We start from the raw sequence: 22,394 nt of genomic DNA, 5'->3' as shown, positions 1-22,394 counted from the left end.
GCATGCATTCTGGGTATCTCAGTATAACTGTAATTTAGTAAATTAAATATTACAGCAGTTACCAGAAAATGAAAAAGCAGTTGGCTCCAGAAAACGAGTAACAAAGTGGAAGGTTGACTCCTTAGGTTGCATGGATGAGTGGCTTTAAACTTTTTGAAAGGATGGTGTCACTTTTTCAACATTGCTTGCCTTCTAAACAGCAAGCTCTTTGAGGACGAAGTTGAAGCTTCAAAGTCTGCACAATGTAAAGTTAAAATAAACAAACAAACCCCCAAAAAACAGAACCCCAAAGCACAACAAATCCCAGCTCTAATCTTTTTGAGAGATCGATTCTGTGTTTGAGTAAAAAGCAGCTCTTTTTCCCCACCCCAAGTTTCTATTTTATTATCTTTAGTTGAAAGTCTTGCTTACATACCAGCCAGTTTTAAATCTGCAGTTTTTAAGGCCTTGCCAGCATGGATTGTGAAAAGAAATAGCATTTCAATTTGAAATCCTTCAGTTAGCAGACTCCGCTGGCTGCTTGTAGTTGAACTGAAGTTTTATTTGGACTGTTCAGCTATGCGGCTATGATCACTGAAAACTGGGGGGGGGGGGCTGTGATTACTGGAACACTTGAAGAAAGTTTGTTGCTAATGAAATGACTGTTGTGAGTGTGGTGCTGTATTATCACCTTTGAATTTGCAATCAGTGCCAGATTAAGTAAGCTGATGTCTTGTGGCTCTAATAAAAGTGACCTTGGGCAGTTCTGCAACTACAGAGCGATATGTTGCAAATGACAAAGTTTACTGGCCGGCACATTAACTCCTGCTGTTCAGTAACATTGTTAAACATAAGTTTTCAAAAAAGTAATTACTGAATTATCATTTAAAATAGATACATTTAAAATGATATATGGTCCTTGGCTAATGTCTAGCAATGTTTTGACTAGGATCTAAAGACAATTACAGTAATTATTCTATGGTAAGAATTTGGTAATATTTTACCTAGCATAAATAAAACTCTAGCAGCTTTTGAAGGTTCACAGTACAGAATGACAATCTTGTGAAAGCCGTCTAGTTGGAGGCAATTGCATGGCTTAACCTGTGGACAATTCTGGGAAGGGCAACTGTGCAACACCTTCTGGTGCTTTTCAAACTGAGGGCTGACTTTCCTCAGACAGGAGGTACATAACTGCTATCTTAGTAAAGAAATTAATGCTGAATATACAAGGTTTGATAAGAAAGAAATAAGGCCTTTTGTTAACCTCTTTGTGCTTTTTCTTTATTAGCGATCATGAAAGGTGTGTGGCTGACAGTATTGCAGACAGAAGCTCGACTGGTCCACAGAACAGGTGTTGTATCCACAAATGCAGTAAAAAAATCTTTTGTGTAAACTTGGTACATGTCAGTTTTGCCTTCTGTAGAGGAAGTGAAAAAGGTATGCTAGCTGGAAGTAGGAGGAAAGAAGAAACCCTTGCTAGTAAAATTAGGTGTGATGCGAAGCCAGATTCTTTCTGCTGCTGGGGAAGGTTCAGCATAGGATTCTTATGGATGAAGAAAAACTGATTAATTTTGTGATTGATTGATAGCTAGGTAGGTAGATGGATGGATAGATGTGATGCCTGAATCTCTGTTTTGCTGATACATGGGAGGAAGCCATCTTAAAAGCCTAAACCAGCTTAGATTTACTCCTGCTTAGTACTGTGAAGCTGACCAGTCATGTTATCTGCACGCTGATGCATTTAATAATCCCTACAGTTTTTGCACTGCAGAGTTTTTAATATATAATGCCCAAATTATACATGTGAAAACAAGGTGTGTTGTGCTGCTGAGCTTGTGGTTTAGTATGCACAGGGTGGCTGAGGAGCAGCAGCTGTAGTAACCCTGAGTTTCCGAACAGCTGCAGCTTGGCCACATTGCAAGTGTTAAAGCAGAAATCTATTAGTATGCAATAATGCAAAGCCGAGGGCAGTGAATTTCTAATGTAGCCACAGGAGTGGAGAAAGATCTTGAGATGCATATTTTGTCCAGAGTGTAGACCACAATGCAAAGGACTTGAAAGGTTGGTTGAGGAGGAATTGCTGTAGGAAAGCGAGAATGGAGTGATTCCAGGGAGCTATGTGCATTTCATTCAAAATTTTAGTCTTAGTTGACTGACCTGGAGAGCAAATTAAAAAAATACAGTAACAAAATGCTCTGACGGTTTATGTGTGCTAGCTGAGGGCTTCTGCAAAACAGATTAATGCCTTTCAAAAAAAGGTGAAGAAAATGCTGCTCGTGACTTGGTGGCTTCTTTGTAAACTTTTCTCTTACAGCTTTTATTGCAGGTGTGCAAAATCTAGCAATCCTTTCAGTGTAAAACTTGGAAAAAAAAATAGGAAGAAAAGAAATAGGGAAGTGATGAGAGATTGAAGATGAAAAGGGAAAAAGGAAAGCTCATTTATCTGCTCTCTCTTCTCTCCTAGTCTGGTAGAGAGGCACCAATGAGGAACTTCCTGAAATTTTAACCTCCACATTCATGTCAGTACGTGCATCATGGCACAGCAGGGAAGTGTTGGTGAGCTCCTCTCAATGCTGGATTCTCCAATTCTGGGTGTCCTGGAAGATATAACAGCTGCATTCAAAGATAACCTCATTTGTGGTATGTATCCTTTTACGTAATTCGAGGACGGGTTTTGCTTTTACACCAATAAAGGTGGAATAATGTGGTTTTTTTTCTGTCAAGCACAGTCTTTGCAAATGCAACTTGAAAGGAACTTTTGATATTTGGGTTTGAAATTGCTTTAAGGATTGAGGCTTCTCTTCAGTCCGTTTTGCTTAATGGCCTGTCTCTTGGAAGGTCTGTTATATAATTGTTAAAAGGCCATTATAAAATGAGTGGCTTTTCCTGGGGCATAACCTCAAGTTGTGGGTTGATGGAACTTTCTTTGTCAAGTGTATCTAGAAAGAATTTGGTGTCATCCACATTATGGGAACTATTGGGATTTTGTTCATTTAAATAACAGACAACAACTCCGAACAGAAAAGCAGACCCAGACTTTCTTGAAAAAGTGATTGCTGCTGTTAAGGCATTGCTTATGCTGATAGAGCCTCTACAGAGAGTGAGAGCGCCGTCAGTGTCCTTGTCCCTGAACTTATCCTCCTTTACCTGCTGAAGGGAGAGAATGTAAAGTTATTCCTGAACTCTTCACCTATACTGGATAAAATACTGTTGCAGCTCAGCTACCTCTAGGTTTTTAAGGTTAGACAATAATTGTTAGTTATTAAAAAAAACTAGTTACTTTCCCTGAGCCAAATGCAATTGCTTGAATGGCTAGGGACTAGAAAACGTAGTTGAGAGGTCCCTAAAGATCTGGTAAACACTGAGTACTGGCTTATGTTATAAATTGTAATACTTGTTAAAAAGTTGTGCCAATGTCCCTGTAACAAATGCCTGATTATTAGTGTATTGAGTATGTATGGGTTTGTGGTTTTTTTTCTTGCTGTACTCAAACGGACAGACCGTGGCCCTATGCTTGTGAACAACCTGGTGGACTATTACTTGGAAACCAATTCTCAGCAGGCACTGCATATACTGTCCACACTGCAAGAGCCTCATGACAAGGTAAAAAAAAAAAAAAAATCTTAAGTATGGCTGATTTTAGTCTGGTATTGAAGCAGTCTTTAAATAGCATCTGTTAGAACTGTGTTTTTTCCGTTCTGTTATAAATTACCTTGTTGTAGAGGTGTAGTATCTCAGTTGTAAGAGTAGTTAAATTTAAAAAAAAAACTTCAAAGGTCTCTGGTTTTTGGGTTGCTTAAAGTGATCCAGTTTAGCAAAAAACCTCTATAAATGAAAGTGTTCTGAGGACTGATATTGTCTCTTTGCAATGCTGCTGCTTGTTCAATGCTGGATGTGTCAGCCTGAAACAAATCGAGTATTTTGAGAGCAAGTGAGGATTTTTAAATAGATCGAGAGAATGGCACTACAGATTGTTTTGCAACTTCTGCTGACCGCATTTTTTTATTACTTATTTATGATGAATGTTTTGAAGTGCAGTGACTACTTGTAGATTTTATAGTTTGCATTTCACTACTAGCAGACTTAAACTTATTGCTGGGTTTTATTTGCTCTTGGATCCTGTATGTTTGCAAAATGCCTATAATTTCCATAATTGACAATGACAAACTGCTGAATATAGATCAGTAAAAAGAATATATACCAGTTAAATATAAATACCTTTTTCTACTACTCTCTGCAAAATCTTCTGTCAGCATTTACTGGACAAAATTAATGAATATATGGGCAAAGCTGCTACCCGTTTACCCACTCTCTCTCTGCTGGGACATGTGATAAGACGACAACCATCTTGGAAACATAAGCTTTCTCAAGCACCTCTCCTACTTTCATTACTTAAATGTCTCAAGGTAAGAACTGTCAGTGTTGTCCATGTAACACTTGTACACCTGATGTAGATGTACATACTTGCATTACAAGGCATTTATTTTCTGTTTTGATGCCATTTAGTTAAGCTGTGAGACGAGGTAAAATGTTGATTAAAATACCGAGCCACAGTGGAGTTGCATCAACTAAATACTCTGTGCTGATCCTGTTATTACTGCAGTCTTGTTTCTGAAAGCCGCTGTCACTGTATAACTTTGAGTTAGGAAAGTTTGCTAAAACTTTTCTAAGAGTAAGTTAAAGACAGAGGGCCGTCAGTTAAATTGATGGATCTCTTGAATTTGAACTTAATGAGGAATACAGTAACTTCCCGTTGGTGCATTCTGAAATTTGTGCATGGAAGGTAATACTGTACTTGCAGTGTAGATGGGCCATGCAATAGACTATTCCATGGTGACATTACCTTGGAATTAGCAGTCGTCTTCTTAGCTACAGATGTGTTGGATTATAAGGAGATGACTGTTTCCCCATGCTTCATTTTTTTTGTTGTTTTTTTCCTGTCTGCAAATTTATCAGTTATAATACTGTACAGTATTGTAACAGTGAATAAAGAATGGAAAGTGTTTTGAGTGTTAACTGACAAGAGTTCTGTTATCCTTTTTCAGTGTGAGTCTTGTCTGATTGTGAGAGGAGTGAAATGTGTCGGAAAGCTGGTGGGAGCAGAAGAGAGATGTGGAAATGCTAGGGATGTGGACAGAGCGATAGGGATGGATGTGAGATGTGCTGTGGAAGGTTATTTCTGACGGAGAATAGAGGCCGTAGATTACACAGAGGAAATAAAATCCCTAACACTGAGTATGACCAATCAGCCCACATGGCTTTTGGGAAGTAGCAAGACCAGCTCACTGGCATCTGGCCACAGGCTGTTTACACCTGTCCTGTTTACACCCCTGTCCTGACAAGGCAGAGGAGTTAGAAAGGAAAGTGCTCGTTAAGCTGGGGAAGCAAGTAGGGACCCCACTGGGAAGGAGTTTGAAAATTTTCTGTCCCCTGTCCTAAAATCTGATTCTTTATTACTGTTTCATCTAGCTAAAGATTTTTACTGCCACATCCCTTTCTCTCAGTGTAAACCGTGGGATTCTAGTTATTGTTTGAATTACTGCTTTATGAAATACTTAGCAGCTGGAGTCGTCAACCAGGTTTAATAGAAAAGCTTTTGACCCTCACGTTGGTAATTGTCCAACATCCTTGAATACCCTGATCAGATTTGCAGTTTCTTAGGCTCTGAATGGTGTGTGTTCTTAGCCCTGGAACGAAGGACGGTGGTACATAAGATACTTCACACTCAGTTGTGGAACTATGGTGTGTTCCCTTTTTAACTAAGTCAAGTCTTTAGACAGAAAAACAGCAGCAGCAGAATAGGAGCAAGAGCAAGAATCCCAAATCTTTTTTCTTAGAGTTGTTCTGGGTGAAAGAGGCAATCTTGGTTCATTAAGTTATGGTAGGTTTCAGAGGGACTGTTTCCAAGTAGAGAACTTTTTCCATGATGATGATTCGGTGTTCACTTCATCCTTGGAAAAATTAAAGTTCAGCACTTTTAACTGACTAATGCAGGTTTTTTCCCTTCTTGCAGACTGACACAGATGTAGTAGTACTCACCACAGGTGTCCTAGTGCTAATAACCATGTTGCCAATGATTCCTCAGTCTGGCAAACAGTACCTTCATGATTTCTTTGGTATCTTTGGGCGTCTCTCAGCCTGGTGCTTGCAGAATCCAGGTGAGATTTCAACTTTGTTGCATGCAGTTATGGTTTAGTAGTATCCTTGTGACTCTTACGCAGTTGGCGAGCACATTCTTTTCTGCGACTCTTAATAGTCTGAGATTATTTAAATGCAGAAAATTACGTGTTAAGCCCACAAGCTCTTCTGTTCTTTGATAGCATCAGGGAGTGCTTCTTTGCTTAAAATGTAGAAGTTTATTAGATTCTTCCATGTGGTGCTGCTACTACATGAAGTTTTACTGGACTGAAATGCTGCCCTGATGTCAGCAAAAAGCAGAGATTGATCATAATGGGTAGAGAAGGGAAAATGCTGACATTTGAGGGAGATATTTGAGATTCCCAGGTATGAATGGGGAGAGGTACCAAGCAACATGTAAGAGTTTCTTTTAATGTGCAACTATCAGTAGTCATGAAAGTGTTGGTAAACTCGTCATCTCAGTTGTAGCATTGGTTCTGATGAATTGTTTTTGCTGAATTTGTTGTAAGGCGTCTGATATCTAACGCGAGCATTACCTATGTATGTGTCTTATGGCTGTATGAACAAATGCTGTGTTAAGCACACAGAAATGCTATTTAGAGCCATTTTGCACTGGAAGTAGGGTTGGGACTTAGAAGATGGCCAGTAAGACTCAAGTCTGTTGCGATTGCTTATTGTGGATACAAGCTTTTAGTTCTTACCTTTGAAGCGAAGCAAACCTTAGTCTTTTTTTTAATCATTCAGTCAGTCTTGCAAACTCTGGCTCACTGTCTAGAGGAGTTTCAAGTTTTAACGTGAATAAAAAATGCTGTGCTTTGAGAATGTCAGGATACTGCTTGGAATTAATGGTCCATATCATAATTTTTGGTTTTACTGTGAGCTGATGAGTAAGTGTTACCTATGCTCTCAGAAGAGTTCACAGTTTGCTAGGGACTATTTGTATCTCGGAAGACCTCTCCATTTAACCTTTCAAATTGAAAAGTATTTTGCTTGCGTTCTTAGAAGTTTTGTTCTTTTCTCCAATGTAATGAAAAAGATTCTACTTTTTCCAGGTCACGTGGCAGAGATTTATCTTGTCCATCTTCATGCCAGTGTTTATGCTCTCTTTCATCGTCTTTATGGAATGTATCCTTGCAATTTTGTCTCCTTTCTGCGTTCTCACTACAGTATGAAGGAAAACTTGGAGACCTTTGAAGAGGTAGTCAAGGTAAAATGCTGCTTATCTCTGTATTATCTGAGACAAGGAATACATAGCTGTATAAAGGCAGGTATTTGCCCATTTAATACACGACATTGATTTAACTGAGGGCTGCTCAACAAAATGGAATAAAAACCAGGCTATTGGAGGACTGAAACCTCAGTTGGGAGCAAGATCATCTCTTGAAGCTGTAATGATGTGTTAGCTTTACCTGTTAAATGTAACATTGTGAACTATTGGAATCAGGAGGTTGCTCATCAGCTTTGTGTAGTTTAATGCAATCAAAAGATGTTATACTGATGACACATACTTCTTCTTGCTCATCCAGCCAATGATGGAACATGTGCGAATTCATCCAGAATTAGTGACTGGATCTAAGGACCATGAACTGGACCCACGAAGGTATATATGTTCACTCTGCTATTAGGAAAGGCTATAAATGAGAAGCTTTTAGCGGGGTTATTTCAGAAGGCTTTCGGTAAAGCCTTTTCTGTCAGCAACAGTGTGTGCCAGTGGTGTTTTGCCACCCATATTCTTAGGTACACCAGGTAAAAATGTAGTCTGTCTTCATCCAACCTTACAGCTGGATGAATAAATAAAAACTGTTGTAAAAGACCAATAACAACAGTGTTGGGGTTCTAAATTCGTTTTATGTCTGGGATAGAATCTGTCTTCTACTTAACAGTTGACTTTGTTTGAACATTAAATAAAAAAATTAAGACATCCTCATAAAGCTCTAAAAGAATTTGCTTATAATGAATAAAGAGAAACCACCACTGAACTGCTTCATTGGCTTAAGGTTTGGGTCATGTTTTTTTTTTTTGTTTGTTGAAGTACTTGGTGGGATTTAAGTGTTTAAAATGGCTTCAGTGTGTCTTGTTTTGGTACCTAGATATTGGTTCAGTTAACAGATCAATTCTTTTAACAGGTATGTCTTAACGTTATCAGCTGTATTAGTTTTCTTTAGAAATAGGCTCATTTGCCTGCAGCAGCACCACTTGCTGCTTTTCTCTTGTCTCCACAGGCCCAGCCACTGAAGAGGAGAAATTGACTCTTGTTGCTGCACAGTAGTGCTCTTGCCCTGCTTTTCAGAGCCACTAGGAAAACACTACTAAATGGGATCCTATTGAATATCACAATGCTCAATTTTGCAGGCTTCTCCCAGGCAGGGGGCAGGGTGGCACCACTAAGGAGTACAATTGGCCCAAAACTACTAGTTGAAGCCTTCTGACTGAGTATATTGCACATAATATTTTACATTCAAAAGCAACCCAGCCTTTAATAGGCAGCCTTATGTGCTTTCTCTTCTTTCCAGTGAACTTCCATCCCCTGAAATACTGGGCAGACGTAATCTGGCTGCTTAATTTAGTGAGAAAATGTTTTCAGAAGGAAGGAGGTAGTAATAAGAAAAAACATTCCCAAAACTTGGGAGGAAAAACACAGACCTGAAACTGGCATTGCAGATGGCGTTTGCTTAAATAATATATGGTTTCCTCGCTGCTGGCATGTCTAAATTTTGACTACCAACATCTGAGTCTAGTTGAGCTGATTTCTACAGCTGCTGAAGCTCAGGATCAACCAAGTCTTCGTATGCTGTTCCTCCTTTCCAGAGTGCTCCATGGCAGACCTTTATGGATCTCTGTGTCAAAGCTGTTTGTCTCCTCTTTGAGACCCCCTCTTACAAGTCATCTGGTTGCAATTTCTGTGTGGTGCCTTGTTCCAGCTTGGGCTGGAGCGTGCAAAGCTGTCTGGAACAAATGAGCCATCCTACAACCCAGTTCCTCAAATCTCCAGGAACTCTTGTTTGTAACAATAATTGACTAACTTACTCTTTTGGATCCAAAAACTGTCTGCAGGTGGAAAAGACTAGAAACTCATGATGTTGTGATAGAATGTGCCAAAATCTCCCTGGACCCTGCAGAAGCCTCGTATGAAGATGGCTATTACTCTGTGTCTCGGAAACTCGGCACAAGCTTAAAACATCATCAAACTGACCCCAGTGCCAGCTATTACATTGACACACAGAGCAGCTATGGTAAGACCTGCCTGACGGCTAACAAATACCCAATTCCTGGAGGAAAATTGGCCTTATAGCAAAAAGACATCTTACTAATTTATCCCACTTAACATCCAATTCCGAGGCACCAGAAAATAAACCATCATTTAAAAAAACACCAAATAGATAGATAGGTGCTCTGGTCATGCAGGCATACAGAATATTGGCAAAGTTGCCTTTCCACTGCCTCGTTCCTGCCCCAAAACAACAAACCAACCAAAAAATTAAATATTCAGTAGATATTTTCTTAGCTGGAAGAAGAGTCTCTTGTTTGCTAGCTACAACTGCGTATACTGAATGAATTTGAAATGTTTTGTTTGAAAGTCTTTAAGTACTGGCCAGAAGAATCATTGATTTGTATTTGATGTGTAGGATACTTGTAAATTTTTTTTTTTTTTTTAACTTTCAGGGACTTCTACCCCATATTCCACTCCTCGGCTAACACTATCACAAATGCCAGGGCAGCTACCTCAGATTCTGAGCCCCCAGTCAATACAGCCATCAGCTGAGCCACAGCAGGTAAAGCAGGAGATAAAGCGCAGCATGCTTTGTATTCTTTGTACTTTGTTTATAGTTTCTCGTGACAGTCTAAAAAATTCATGTTTCTGAGAAGTATGTGAATTCTTCAGAACTTAGCATACATTTCAGATTCAATATCGCTCTGATTTCCTGTGTCAGACCCTGGATACAGATGCTTCACATGTACCTTTTCTGAGCTTCGCTGATTTGTGTTCATTGTTCTTCCATAGGTTACCATCTGGAGTCCTTCTGCAGTTTGTGGTATGACCACTCCACCAACCTCCCCTGGAATTGTCCCATCGGAGTCATCCCAGTCTGCATCGCAACCTTACAGCAAAGCTTTTGGCACATCTGGTACGTGCTGCATTTTGGAATTAGACCTTCAAGGTTTATTGTAATAGAAATTCTGGCTGTAAATTTTGCTTCTTAAATGGGAATGCCACACCATGCCATTTGATAGGCTTAAGTCATTATTTCTGTGAACTGAGTACCTGGTGATCCAGTGCAGCACTAGTGCAAACACTGAGATAAGAAATAAGTTCCAGTGAATTAAGTGCCAAAGTCTGAAACAGGCCTTTTGGAAACTGTGCACCTTTATCTTGGTAAATAGTTGAAAGAGATTTAAGAAGTAAATGGTTGAGATAGTGTTCAAACATGTAATTCTTCACATTTGATATTCAGCTGAATTGAGCAAGTAGCAGCCTTGCTGAGAAAAGTGTTGCTCCTCCTTTTCAGCAGGGGGGAAAGGAACACCTCTGGGAACGCCAGCCACATCTCCTCCTCCACCCTGTACTTCAGATGACTTCGTGCATGTTTCACTCCCTTCAGCTGCTGCCACGCCTCCTAAAAAGGTATAACAAAGTTCTGCCAAACAAATCTGAGGGTTTTTTTTCATTGACTTGTCATACATGCAGTGACTGTAACTGAGAAAGAAAAATCAGAGTAACTCATTTACAAAAAATGTTGCATTTCATTGCAAAACCTCATTTTCTTCTAAGCTTAGACACCTGTTGCCATTTTAAGACTTACACTAGTTTGCTGTTTAAGCCATCTATTTGCAGGAATTTCCTTTCTATGAAACTGTCCAAGAGGTTCGTTTACAACAAATATGTGATGTGAAGAGTTTATTTTGGGTTTTGATTTGTTTTTTTTCAGGAGGACAAACAAGATCATGGGAGGCCTTTACTCTACCGACAGCAAAATGTCATAAACAGCGATAAATCATTGGGTAAACTCCGTTTTCATATCCCCATTACCATAACCTATTGTAAATAAATCCTGTTTATATTGACAGATGTTCCAATTGCCAAACACTTTTCCACAGGTTTTTCTTTCTTTTTTTTTTCTGAGTTCTTCATAGTTCCAGGATCCTGCTTTAACCTGTGATTCAACTTAAAATCTTCCTGTGATGCTTTTGATTTTGTTTTTATTTATTCACCTTCGGAAATAGCTTGCAGAATTTTTTAACTGGCCCTCATGCATACTTATGCATGTTTAAATACACAGATCTACACTGAAGGCTGAAAAAGGATGTTTTTTTTTAAAAAAGCTGATTCTTTGAGGGTGAATTTTTTTATTAGAAGCAGCAAGTTGTATATGAAGTCTTACTTGGACAAGTTTTGTGTCACGTGTCTGGATCAAACTGTAAGGCTGCACATAAGGATAGATATGATGGTCCCTTTTAAAGGCTCTTGGAAAAACTTTGTTTTCTATCTACAATTATATTGCTGTACTTGAACCTTTTTTTAAACTCCTGTGGAATATTGAAATCAGCAGTGGATGGTTGAGGAGCTCAGCTTCTAATAGGTAAATCTAGATTCCATTTTCCATTCTCTGTCATCTACATCTGTGACCAGTTGTAGGTAGGGATTTTGGCACTGTATTGAGACTTCTATGATGAATCTTTACCATCCTCAAAGTGGAGATGATGGTGAAATTTAAAGGCTGGTCTTCCTTGATGAGGTTGTGTACCACCAACACTGGAATCAGAGCTTTCTGAATTACAAGTTAAGAAGAGGCTAGATTTTTTCACTGGGTTCCTAATCTGTGAGCTGCGAGCATGAGGTTTTCATCCTCCGTGCTTTATGTGCATCTCCCTGGTAGCTATCTCAAAGTTTTGATCAGTGGTCTCATATTGTCCAGTTTGTGTGCTGTCAGTTGGGGTCCTTGTGTAGCCAGATCAGAAGCTAAAGGGGAGTTTAATGCTAATGTGAAAGTACAGGAGTCACTCTACTCTTAAGCCTCTTTCTTTTTTTTATTTAATTAATGGATTAAATTGCAAACAGCACATCCTTATTCATAGAGGCGATCGTCTACACTTGTGCAATAGCAAATGTTAAGTTTACAAAATGACATTTTGGGATCAGGACAGACCAGTGACTGATCTCTGAACTGATTTTCACATGGAATGGAACAGAAGTCAGGGAGCTTCCTCCTTTGAGGAAGCATCTGAAAGAGGGACAAGCTTACTCCAAGGACCTTGCAGCAGTAAAAGACTTCTGGTTTGTGCTGTGTTAAGGCTGGAGAAAACAGCATCCGTACAACTAACTTCTTTTTCTTTTCTTTTCTTCAGACACACCTGGTAGTAAAAGTTCAGTAACCCTAAGTGATCTTCCAGAGTTTTTAGGTGGTTTGTCTTTTGAAGATAGTGCTGAAAAGGACAGAGAGGAAGGTAATTTCTGTGACCCTTACATAAATCTTAGCTAAGGAAATGTTTATAATGTCAAAATACAAGATACGTAATTACGCTTCCCCCCTCCCATCCTTCTCAGATGCAATATCTAAAGAGATCTCCGAGATCACAACTGATGCTGAACACATGGTGCCTAGAGGAGGATTTGACTCTCCGTTTTACCGCACAAATGAAAGTCTGTCAGGCTCTCAAAAGAAGACCCATTCAGTAGTCTCTAGCGTTCAGGGACACAGTCAGACCTCTGAGCCTTTAACATCTTCTCTGGACAAGCCTGGGCCTGAGAGTGCGCGGGAAACACCCAAACAAACATTTACTCCCATAGACAAGCCCTGTGGAGGCTCTGGTGAAAGCCCTGCTGGTAACAGGGAAGGAACCTCTGGGGAGATGAGTATTCTCACTCCCAGCCCTTGCAAAGTACCAGCACAAAGAAGAGTAGTGTTTGGGAGTGGGCAGCCTCCCTTGTATGAGCACCTCTTTGAGGTTGCGTTACCAAAGACTGCCTACCTCTTTGTTGGCAAGAAGACTGAGGAGCTGCTAAAGAAAGCCAAGGGAACCCAGGATGATGACTGCATGTCCTCTACTTCTCCTGTGGAAGTACTGGACAGACTGATACAGCAAGGAGCGGATGCACACACTAAGGAGCTGAACAAGTAGGTGACTGAAGATCTTACTTTGCATACTTTCCTGTGACTCCTTTTTGTGTTGGCTTCTCTTCAGTAGCTGCGCCTGAAAAGCAGCCCTGTCTGGAAATGTGCAATGAAACTGTGTTCCGTGAAACGTTGCTGTTACTGAGCTAGGGGTTCTGGGTGGAGGATTTTGATATTTGCAGTGGTAACATGGTTGCTTTGATATAAAAAAAGGGACTGTGACTTTTACTGGTTACTGTCTTTGCTGGCAGAGCTTGGGACGAAGAAGCAGGGCTGGTGGCTGTGCTGCAAGTGTGGGTTTGGTACCACTGTTAGTGAGATTTGTTTACGTTACCAGGTTTAAGTCCCACACAGGACAGTCAAAAGCAAATGTAGAGGCCAAGGGGAGATTGACACTTTCCTCTTTCTAATATATAAGAAGCTAAGAACTGGAGAACCAGACAAAGGTTTAGGTGTATCTGCTGTATTCCTTTTTTTTCATCTTTTTACGCTATATTCTGCTTTGTCCTTATGCTGTTTTCTATGCCTATGAGAATTTTTCTCTAACTTCCAAGAAATGATGCCCTCCATCATCTGCCTTTGCAACCAGCTGCTTGCACGGTTCCTCCTTATTCTCTTCATACCCACTGACCATAATTGTACTTTTATTAGGCTGTAAGCTCTTTTGAGGTGGGAATTCCATTTATAAGTGACTTGCAGGGTGTTTGCATATTTAAACTTACTATTTAGTGCTGCATTTTCATTTTTCAGATTGTCTCTGCCAAGCAAATCTGCTGACTGGACTCACTTTGGAGGTGAGGAAGTTTCTCATGTGTCTTGGCAATCTGTTCCTCTATTATTAGACTTGCTTAAACAATGACCTGCGTATTTTTTTTTCTGCCATGTTAGTGAAAAAAAAAAAAAAAGGTGTCCTCCATTAAGTCATGGTTTATCTGCTTAGACATCTGTGTTCCAGTGAGATGAGCTGCTTTTTTTTCATCTTTGAAAAGTGAAAGCTACTTTCCCCACAGTTCTAGACACTTCTACTTTTGACCATTTAAGCTCTGCTGGCCTGCTGAGTGATGCTGAACATCTAACAGAACCTTCCACATTTGAAATACTACTTGAATCTGAAACCAATGATTGTTTTTCTTGCTGCTTCATGTGTGTCGTATTTCTGGGCTTTTAGGCTTCTGTGGTGATGGTGAGCGTGGGGTGTTTTTTCTTAATAGAAGGAGCAATCCGTTTGAAGCATATACATGTTGCTCTAGGAAAAATGTTTAAAATTTTAAGTTTGTGTTGGAGATCAAATGGAGCAGACAGATTTTTAAGTTGTAATTTGAAAGAACTCTAATTTCCTTATTTGAAAAAGTATTTCCCATATGTTGAACGGGGACGGTACAGCTCAGTAACCTCTTCTGCCTTCTGATTCCAATCCAGGTTCTCCCCCTTCGGATGAGATTCACACCCTGCGTAACCAATTGCTTTTGCTGCACAACCAGTTACTGTATGAGCGCTTCAAAAGACAGCAACATGCCCTTCGGAACCGTCGACTCCTGCGAAAAGTGATCAAAGCAACAGCACTGGAGGAACATAATGCTGCCATGGTGAGCAGGGATACAGCTCTAGCAGAGATTTAAACACACTGGTGCTAGAACAAGTATTAATTGGTTTGGCCAGTATCTTCCAGTACCACTCAAAAAAGAGGCCTCATTTCTCACCTTATTAAAGTCAGCGTTTGCAGAGTGACTTGTGGACGAATTAGGTGCACCGTGATTATTAGATCCAGTAGTTTCTGTTTGACTGTAGGCAACTGAATCAGTGGGTGCCTGCGTGCTTGATCCCTGCCAGCACTCACCTTTGGTAATGTTAAAGGCTTCACAGTTAGTGGGAGCGGTTACTTAATGCCTGGGTAGACACCTTACTGGGTTATTTCAAGAGGTGCTGCCCTTTCACTCCTCGATTGAGGAGTAATAGCAAAAACGGTGAAAACTCCAATGTTCTTTTCCACAGGTATTTACTATGACAAAATTTCAAGTTATGAGAGCACTGAAGGATGTCTCATTACAGATTTAAGCATGTTTCATTCTGTATCTCCATATTATAGTTAACTCCATCAACAGTTTCACCTTTTGATAATTCAGTAGAAGAGTGAAAAATAGACATCCAGTTAGATTTTTGGAATAACAACTTTTTTCAGCTGTGAAGCTCATGTCCCTGTTGAAAGCATGAGATGCAGTGGAATAATCTGCTGTTGCTCATTGTGCCTTTGGATGTGACTTTAGAGTCTTCAGCCTGCCCACTCTATCACAATTTAATCTTTTTTCCAGCCAAAACCTGAACCAAATCCTAAAAGCCTTAAAAACATGCTCTATATAGAATGTTCTATCTATGGAAAGTCCTGCATGCTGTTAGCTAGCGACATAGGACAGATGTTTTTAACTGATAAAGCAGGTGTCTGATGCTTTGTATGGGGTTTTTAACAGAAAGATCAGCTGAAACTACAGGAAAAAGAAATCCAGGCCTTGAAACTGAGTCTGCAGAAGGAACAGGCGAGGTACCACCAGTTTCAGGACGAACATGAAAATATAGTGGCTCAGCTGCACAGCCAGATCAGACAGCTGCAACACGACCGGGAGGAATTCTACAACCAGAGCCAGGAATTGCAGGTATGAAGCATGGCACCAAATGAAATTATGTTATCTACTTGCTGTGGTTGTAAAAATAACCTTCCTAATAACATGGCATGAAATATCTGAGAGGAAGTTACATATCTCTATTATAAATATTGTCCTAATTCAGAATAAGAGCATAATTGGAAACGCCTAACTTAGTCGTCATCCTTCTATAGTTCTGTTTTGTCCCATCTTCAGTTTGGAAGTAGGAAAATGCAGTTTCTTAGTTGGTTTTGGGACTTTCACAAGTACTCGGTACAATTTGATTTACAGTGCTGGGGGTTACGGCCCTCCAGCCATATGCCATTGATCCTCCTTACTGAAGTTTCAGAACCCTGACTGAGGGTTGGTTGGTTTTGTTTTTTTTTCATTTGATCAGACCAAGCTGGAAGACTGCCGGAATATGATTGCAGATCTGAGGTTAGAATTAAAGAAGGCTAACAACAAGGTGTGTAACACTGAATTGCTTCTTAGTCAAGTTTCTCAAAAGGTAAGAAAAGTCACTGTTCCCAGGGTCCCTTTGTGTCTTTCTGTTTATTTTTTTCCTGATAATTTTTGTCAGGTGCTTTTTCTTGTTCTGAAAGATGCCTGTGCTTCGTTCCATTGAATCTGATATAAATTGCATGAAAACAACAGAGAGAAACCTATTTCAGGGAAGAAACTTTAAACTTAGTTCAAAGGCTTCTGAAACTTCACATTTTGGCTGCTTTTTCCACAGTAGGAATTTGCAGACTGAGCAATATGAACTTGTTTTAAAGCTTTGCTAAATCTTGGTGTCTTAGTGATCTCATTTATATCAGAAATTGAATGGACTTCTCATATGAATGGAAACATGGTTGTGTTAAGGGAAGCAATGCCTATATGGTGACAGTCTGTATGGACTGCCACCAGCTTTATGAAAGCTACTTTATTTAACAGTCATTACCTACGGTGCATTGGATTCTTGTCTTTGTTTCCGATCTTTATGTGAACTCAGTGCCTGTCAACTATGACTTTTGCTGAACTATTCATTCCAATATTTGATTCTGTTCAATTTCTCTTTAAAGCTTTCCAACAGCGAATCAGTGCAACAGCAGATGGAGTTCTTGAACAGACAGCTTCTGGTTCTAGGAGAGGTCAATGAGTTGTACCTGGAGCAGCTGCAGCACAAGCACACAGACACTACCAAGGTATGGCTGCAGAGGAGGCTTTCTGGGAAGCCAGCGCTTGAGGTTGTCATCAGGCTATTCTCAGCCTTGCATTCAGAATGAAAGAAATGCTTCGTAACTTAACGGATACTTGATTTTGAAATTGATTTTTCAGGGATTGGATTTCATATTTAATCTTCAGATATTTTTGTGCACCGTGTTGCGATGGAATCTCTTCAGTACCCTGTGCCTGAGAGCAAAGAAGGGGATGTTAGGACACACCTGAAGTCAGTTTTAGTCACTTGATGTAAATTCTTAGCAATTTTTTCTTGCCAGAGACCAAGACTTTACCGCGCTCTTAATGTAATTGGCAGCAGACTATTGCTGGTAAAGTAACATGGGGCTCTTGTATTTGTGAAAATGTGTAACGCAGGGTAGCGCTGCTAGAATTTGTAGAAAGATCTTAACCAGGGTTTTACCAGGTTTTGTGATGTGCTGTTTTGAAAAAAGCAGTCTTACTCTTCCCACTCAGTCATTTTCCTGTTAAGAGTTAGTATTAACTTTACTAAAACTTCTGTGGTTCATATGGTTTTACTTCCTGACTTCAAAGAAACCTTTTTTTAATTAGGAGCAAGTAAATTACACAACAATATAACTGTTTCTGCGTGAGAGCAAGTAATTAAAGAAGGTGGATAATAAGCCAACAAAAAAAAAAAAGTGTCTTCTACTGGTATTTAATGAAGGTCATGTTGCAAAAATGGTTTTAAAATTGACTTTGTTTATCCTAATCTGGTGCAGAACTGGCAAGTTAGCTTTGCTGAAAAGGGCATTTCATAAGGAACATTAATGTGCTAATAAATTCCAGTGATGTATAGTTATTTTCACAGTAACTTAATAGTGTACATCCTCAGAGTATCCAGTTTTCTATATCTGTTTTTAGAAATGCTTCTTTTATTCCATCCTGCGTAAAAATGTGCCTGTTTATAGCATCAGAAGCATGTCTATATATTAATAAAAATAATGCACAAATTATACTTTAACATTGTGTTCTTTCCTTCGAGGAGTTTAATATGTTGAACGCTGCTTTTCGGAAAGAACTGGACAAAGCAAAATTGTGTGTTCAACAGCAAAGCCAAAGGCTTGATGCTTCCCAGAAACGGATAGCTGAACTGGAATCGCAGCTTGCTAAAAAGGACCACCTCTTCCTGGAGCAAAAGAAATACCTGGAAGATGTCAAAATCCAAGCAAGGTAGTAGCTTCCTATGTAAAATTCTAACCATGCGTTGACAGATGCACTGTCACAGTTGTGGCAGAATCTGGAGACACTGATCCTGATGGTTCTGGGTTTCTTTTCCAGAGGTCAGCTGCAAGCAGTAGAAAGTAGGTACAAGGCCCAGAAAAGAATCACGCAGGCATTTGAGCTGGAGATCTTGGATCTGTTTGGCCGGCTGGAGAAGAGCAGCCTCCTGAAAAAACTTGAAGAGGAAAGAGCAGAAGCAGCTGAAGCAGCAGAAGAAAGGTAAGGGTGATGATGTAAAATACACTGGACTCATGATCTGCTCCTTGGAAGCTGATAGCCTTGTGGAATTCCCAGCACTTGGATGCAGCATCTCAAAATGTTTCTGTTCCTCCCCCTTTTGCAGACTGAATCTATTTCAGGGCTCTGACCAGGTTACTAGAGTCATTGATAAAACTGGAAGTGTTCGTGAAGTCTTTTCAGATAGCTGAATTGTTACTCAAAAGTTTGAGAGAAACCTCTGGTTTGCCTCCTATACCGATCTCTTTAATCTGTAAATTGTTACACTGTTGTGAAGTAGTTGTTTTACATATGTGTGCCTAAAGTGTCCAGGGAGTCCTGTACTTTCCCTCATTTCGAACCTTTTTTCCTACACCAAATTCTGCTGCAGCATCAGGAGAATTTCTTGCACTGCCAGCAGATTTATGGCGATCACCTGTGCTTGGGTTGGGTCAAAGAAGGATCTAGATCCAAGGACGCTGTACAGATACCTTCTTCTACCTGAACTGATGAGGATCCAGTTCCATTCTACTTCAGAATTGTTGTCGGTTTTGGACTTAAAACACTGGATGTTGCAAAGCTGAGTGTGTGACACCTTTCTCTTTATCCTCTGTCACTTCTGCTTTGCTACAAAACGGTGACAGGAAAACTGTTAAAGCAGATGCGCAGTGGCAGAAATGGAAAGTAATCAAAGTAACCTGCCTTCGCCAGCATTTCTCCTTCAGCTGTAAACAGTTGCTGCAGATTCCTTGACACTGTATCCTCTCTCTTTCCAAAACAGGCTGGACTGTGGTAATGAAGATACTGTGCCGGGATACAGTGAAGAAACAATTGGTAGAAATGGAGAGACCAAACCTCCCAGCACTCGAGGTAGCAGTAGCAGTAAGGGGGGCAGCAGCAGCGAGCTCTCCACCCCAGAAAAACCCCAGCACCAGAGATTCAGCAGTCGCTGGGAGACATCCGTGTTGCTGGAGCCCTCGACTACTGTCCCACTGACTGTAGGTTCACTCCCCAGCTCCAAGAGCTTCCTTGGAATGAAGGCACGAGAATTATTTCGCAACAAGAGCGAGAGCCAGTGTGATGAGGAGGGTGTAACCATCAACAGGCTTTCTGATGCTCTAAAGACTGAACTATGTAAAGATCCGAACATGGAGACAAAGGCCCCTCCGAGCCCTGATAACCTTAGCCTCTCGCCTAAGATCCAGGAGAGCAGTGTTGGACAGCTTCATATCATGGACTACAATGAAACTCATCATGACCACAGTTAAAAAGGAAGATAGTCAATCAGTGTTATTTTCATATTCTTGGCATAGAACAGGAGGCGTGAATGCAAGTTTAACTAAAAGCTTTTATGTTTCTTTGGTCTGAGCAGCTAGCTCATGCAGCGGAACAGGATTGATGGCCAGAAACGGAAAAAGGCTGCTGAATGAATGCGAAGTGGATTTTTTTGGGTCTGGAATTGAAATGCCCAGCCTAACTCCTGCTTCTTTCTCAAATCCAGTCCTTAGCAGCGTGTACTAATTTGAAGGGACAACTGTTAGCGTTTGCAAGTATTTTTTCCCTTTCTCCCTGTCCCCAGTTGAGTGGCTGCGTTTATGAACTTGAGTGCAATATGAGGCCAAATTAACATTTGTGAGTCTACTCTGAATGCTTTGTATTTCCTTGCAAGCTTCCAATTTAGAGCAGTTAATTGTGCTGCCTGTCCGGGTGACTTCGGTTGCTTTCATCCTGGAAAGAAGTAGCGCTAGAATTTCTAGTGCGTTCATCTAAAGGTCTCTATTTTGCCTGTCCACTGTCCCACACCCCTCAGAGCCCAGTCTTCATTAAGTTGGACTCTGACTGAATACCTAAACATTTAAAGAACAGTGTACCTCTGCAAAACGATTAATTCACCCTAATTCATGATCATTGTTTATATTGTCCTTAACATTTCCTGGAAAGTTGCGTTTGAACAGAAACTTAATAAGGAACCGGAGCTTGTAATGCAGAAGAGACCGTATATGCTGAAGACTTGATAAAACACTAGCTTCTGATTTTTTGGTATTTTAAGTGTTTGCCTGACAGACTGGTACTGACCTCAGACTGGTTCCTATGGGAAAGCAATTGGGGTGGGAGAGGAGGGAAAAGGAAGCTTTACTGAAGTAGGGAAAGCATGCGGAACACGTGTGTAGGATTGCAAGCTTATGAAGATTTGCAGAAGAGCGTTGTTTCTCTAATGGGGGAAATACTTGTGCTGCCTGACCCTCCTTCATAGTTCTGGTCTTTGTTCCCGGTCTGAGCAAGACCACTGTGTTTTGAGTCCAAGAAATTGGCTTCATTCTTCCTGGGGATACGTTTTCAGGCTTGACTTATAGGATATGCTTTCCTTTGAGTGCTGTTCTGCTCAGACTGCAGCACATTTTTCAGCTCAGCAATGTCAGTTTGGCTCTAGGTATCTCCCCTTCACCTCCATCCCTTTTCCTCAGAAGACAAGGCTGAGGAGGAAGCCTGCTCAAACTGAGAATTGGAATTCTGTCGTGAAGCCTTTCTGCATCAATCATGTTTTAAGTCAATGATGAGCCTTCTGTGAAGGAGGATTGTGGGATCAGGGCTTGTCGGTGGTCAGACTCAATCTCCTTCAGGACAGAACGGAGCCCGCTGTTGGGAAGGCCGTGTGCCTCTTTTAAATGTTAGATATGTCTGGGTCCGGGCGTACTTAGACATATCAGGCTTCACAGTTACCCTGCATCACACGTGGCCTCTTTTCTTAAACATTCTGTGGGTGGCAGCTGCTGTTTAAGAGTCGTCTCACGTATAAATCAAGTCCAAGTTCACTTGCACTTATAGTTCAAACCCCTTCTTAACCCGAGTAGGAACAGGACTCTGTGGAAGTGGCTGGCAATATGCTAACTTGCACTTGACAGTACTTTTCCTCCCCTTTCTGCTTCTTCCGTAACACCAAGGGTCTAAACACATTTCTGCTTGTCGAAACTATTCTCAGTGTCCTTGCGGTTGGTCAGTCCTAACTCCGAAAGTAAAGGTGAACTTCAGTGGTTTTGTCAAAGCTTGAATCTGCATGGAATAGAAAATAGAGAGTTGGTTGTAAGTGAACAGACTGGTTTTGTCGACATGTCTATAGGCTTTCTAAGACTTAGTGGTAGCAAACGTGGTAGCGTATGTTTCGGTAAGATTTGGAGGTTTCCTGCCCCTTGCCCCACTGGGTCCCAGCCCCAGGAGTGAACGGTTTGTTGTTGCCCGTGAAGGGCTGGCTCGGCCGTTGGATGCCGTTGTCATTAGCCCGTCCTTCTGCTTTGCCGAGCCCCAAAAGGTATCTTGCTTCTACGATGACTTCACTTGTTCTGAGGAGGCGGTTTTTGTTGTCGGTTACAAAAAATGCCCTGGCGGTAACGCGAGCTCATTGATAAGGTGGCTTTTTTTTCTTGTTTTAAAAAGGATTTTAGCACCGGGATAGTAATGGAAACCACTTTAGGTTTGTTTATGGACCACAAAGATTATGGAGGAACAAATTTTGCAATTTTTTTTGTAAGTCTGAAAATCATGGATCTGCTGTATGTAGTTAACTTGCAGTTTGTTTGAAGGGGTCCCATCAGTGAAGTGGAAACAGATTTTTTTTAACTGACTGCTTTTAGTTAAATCTAAAATTGCTGTCTTTGTCAAGTTAATCTGTTCCCTGCCTCGCTCTTTGTAAGCATGTTAAACAATCCACATTAAATGCCATAAATATGAAATACGAGGAAATGGTACAATCGTAAGCTAAAAGAGAACTTAAACCAAAAGGAGGTTTTGCTGTCCTTATTAGAATGTTCTAAAATGTCAAGGCAGTTGCTTGTGTTTAACTGTGAACAAATAAAATGTATTGTTTTGCACT

At 40.5% G+C, this 22,394-nt stretch overlaps 1 protein-coding gene across 2 annotated transcripts in view; it reads left to right on the top strand.

The window, feature by feature from the left end:
* The window catches only part of TSC1 (TSC complex subunit 1), a 28,191-nt gene extending 5,797 nt beyond the window's left edge, over window positions 1–22,394 (top strand). The window contains exons 2-23 of one of the 2 annotated variants that reach the window (XM_074161423.1): window positions 1,268–1,330; window positions 2,444–2,619; window positions 3,479–3,582; window positions 4,233–4,385; window positions 5,993–6,137; window positions 7,170–7,324; window positions 7,644–7,717; window positions 9,172–9,350; window positions 9,781–9,890; window positions 10,121–10,244; window positions 10,626–10,741; window positions 11,046–11,118; window positions 12,463–12,561; window positions 12,662–13,232; window positions 13,980–14,023; window positions 14,649–14,815; window positions 15,695–15,877; window positions 16,263–16,373; window positions 16,930–17,052; window positions 18,072–18,259; window positions 18,368–18,529; window positions 19,308–22,394. In XM_074161423.1, the coding sequence (XP_074017524.1) occupies window positions 2,514–2,619; window positions 3,479–3,582; window positions 4,233–4,385; window positions 5,993–6,137; window positions 7,170–7,324; window positions 7,644–7,717; window positions 9,172–9,350; window positions 9,781–9,890; window positions 10,121–10,244; window positions 10,626–10,741; window positions 11,046–11,118; window positions 12,463–12,561; window positions 12,662–13,232; window positions 13,980–14,023; window positions 14,649–14,815; window positions 15,695–15,877; window positions 16,263–16,373; window positions 16,930–17,052; window positions 18,072–18,259; window positions 18,368–18,529; window positions 19,308–19,794 (3,474 nt within the window). In that variant the 5' untranslated portion in view covers window positions 1,268–1,330; window positions 2,444–2,513 and the 3' untranslated portion in view covers window positions 19,795–22,394. Of the gene's footprint in view, window positions 1–1,267; window positions 1,331–2,443; window positions 2,620–3,478; window positions 3,583–4,232; window positions 4,386–5,992; window positions 6,138–7,169; window positions 7,325–7,643; window positions 7,718–8,339; window positions 9,351–9,780; window positions 9,891–10,120; window positions 10,245–10,625; window positions 10,742–11,045; window positions 11,119–12,462; window positions 12,562–12,661; window positions 13,233–13,979; window positions 14,024–14,648; window positions 14,816–15,694; window positions 15,878–16,262; window positions 16,374–16,929; window positions 17,053–18,071; window positions 18,260–18,367; window positions 18,530–19,307 lie in introns of those variants that run through there. The other variant, XM_074161424.1, reaches the window with a different exon arrangement.

Source organism: Numenius arquata, chromosome 19 (genome assembly GCF_964106895.1).
Source record: "Numenius arquata chromosome 19, bNumArq3.hap1.1, whole genome shotgun sequence".
Taxonomy (NCBI): domain Eukaryota; kingdom Metazoa; phylum Chordata; class Aves; order Charadriiformes; family Scolopacidae; genus Numenius; species Numenius arquata.
This window is presented reverse-complemented; position numbering and strand designations above follow the sequence as displayed.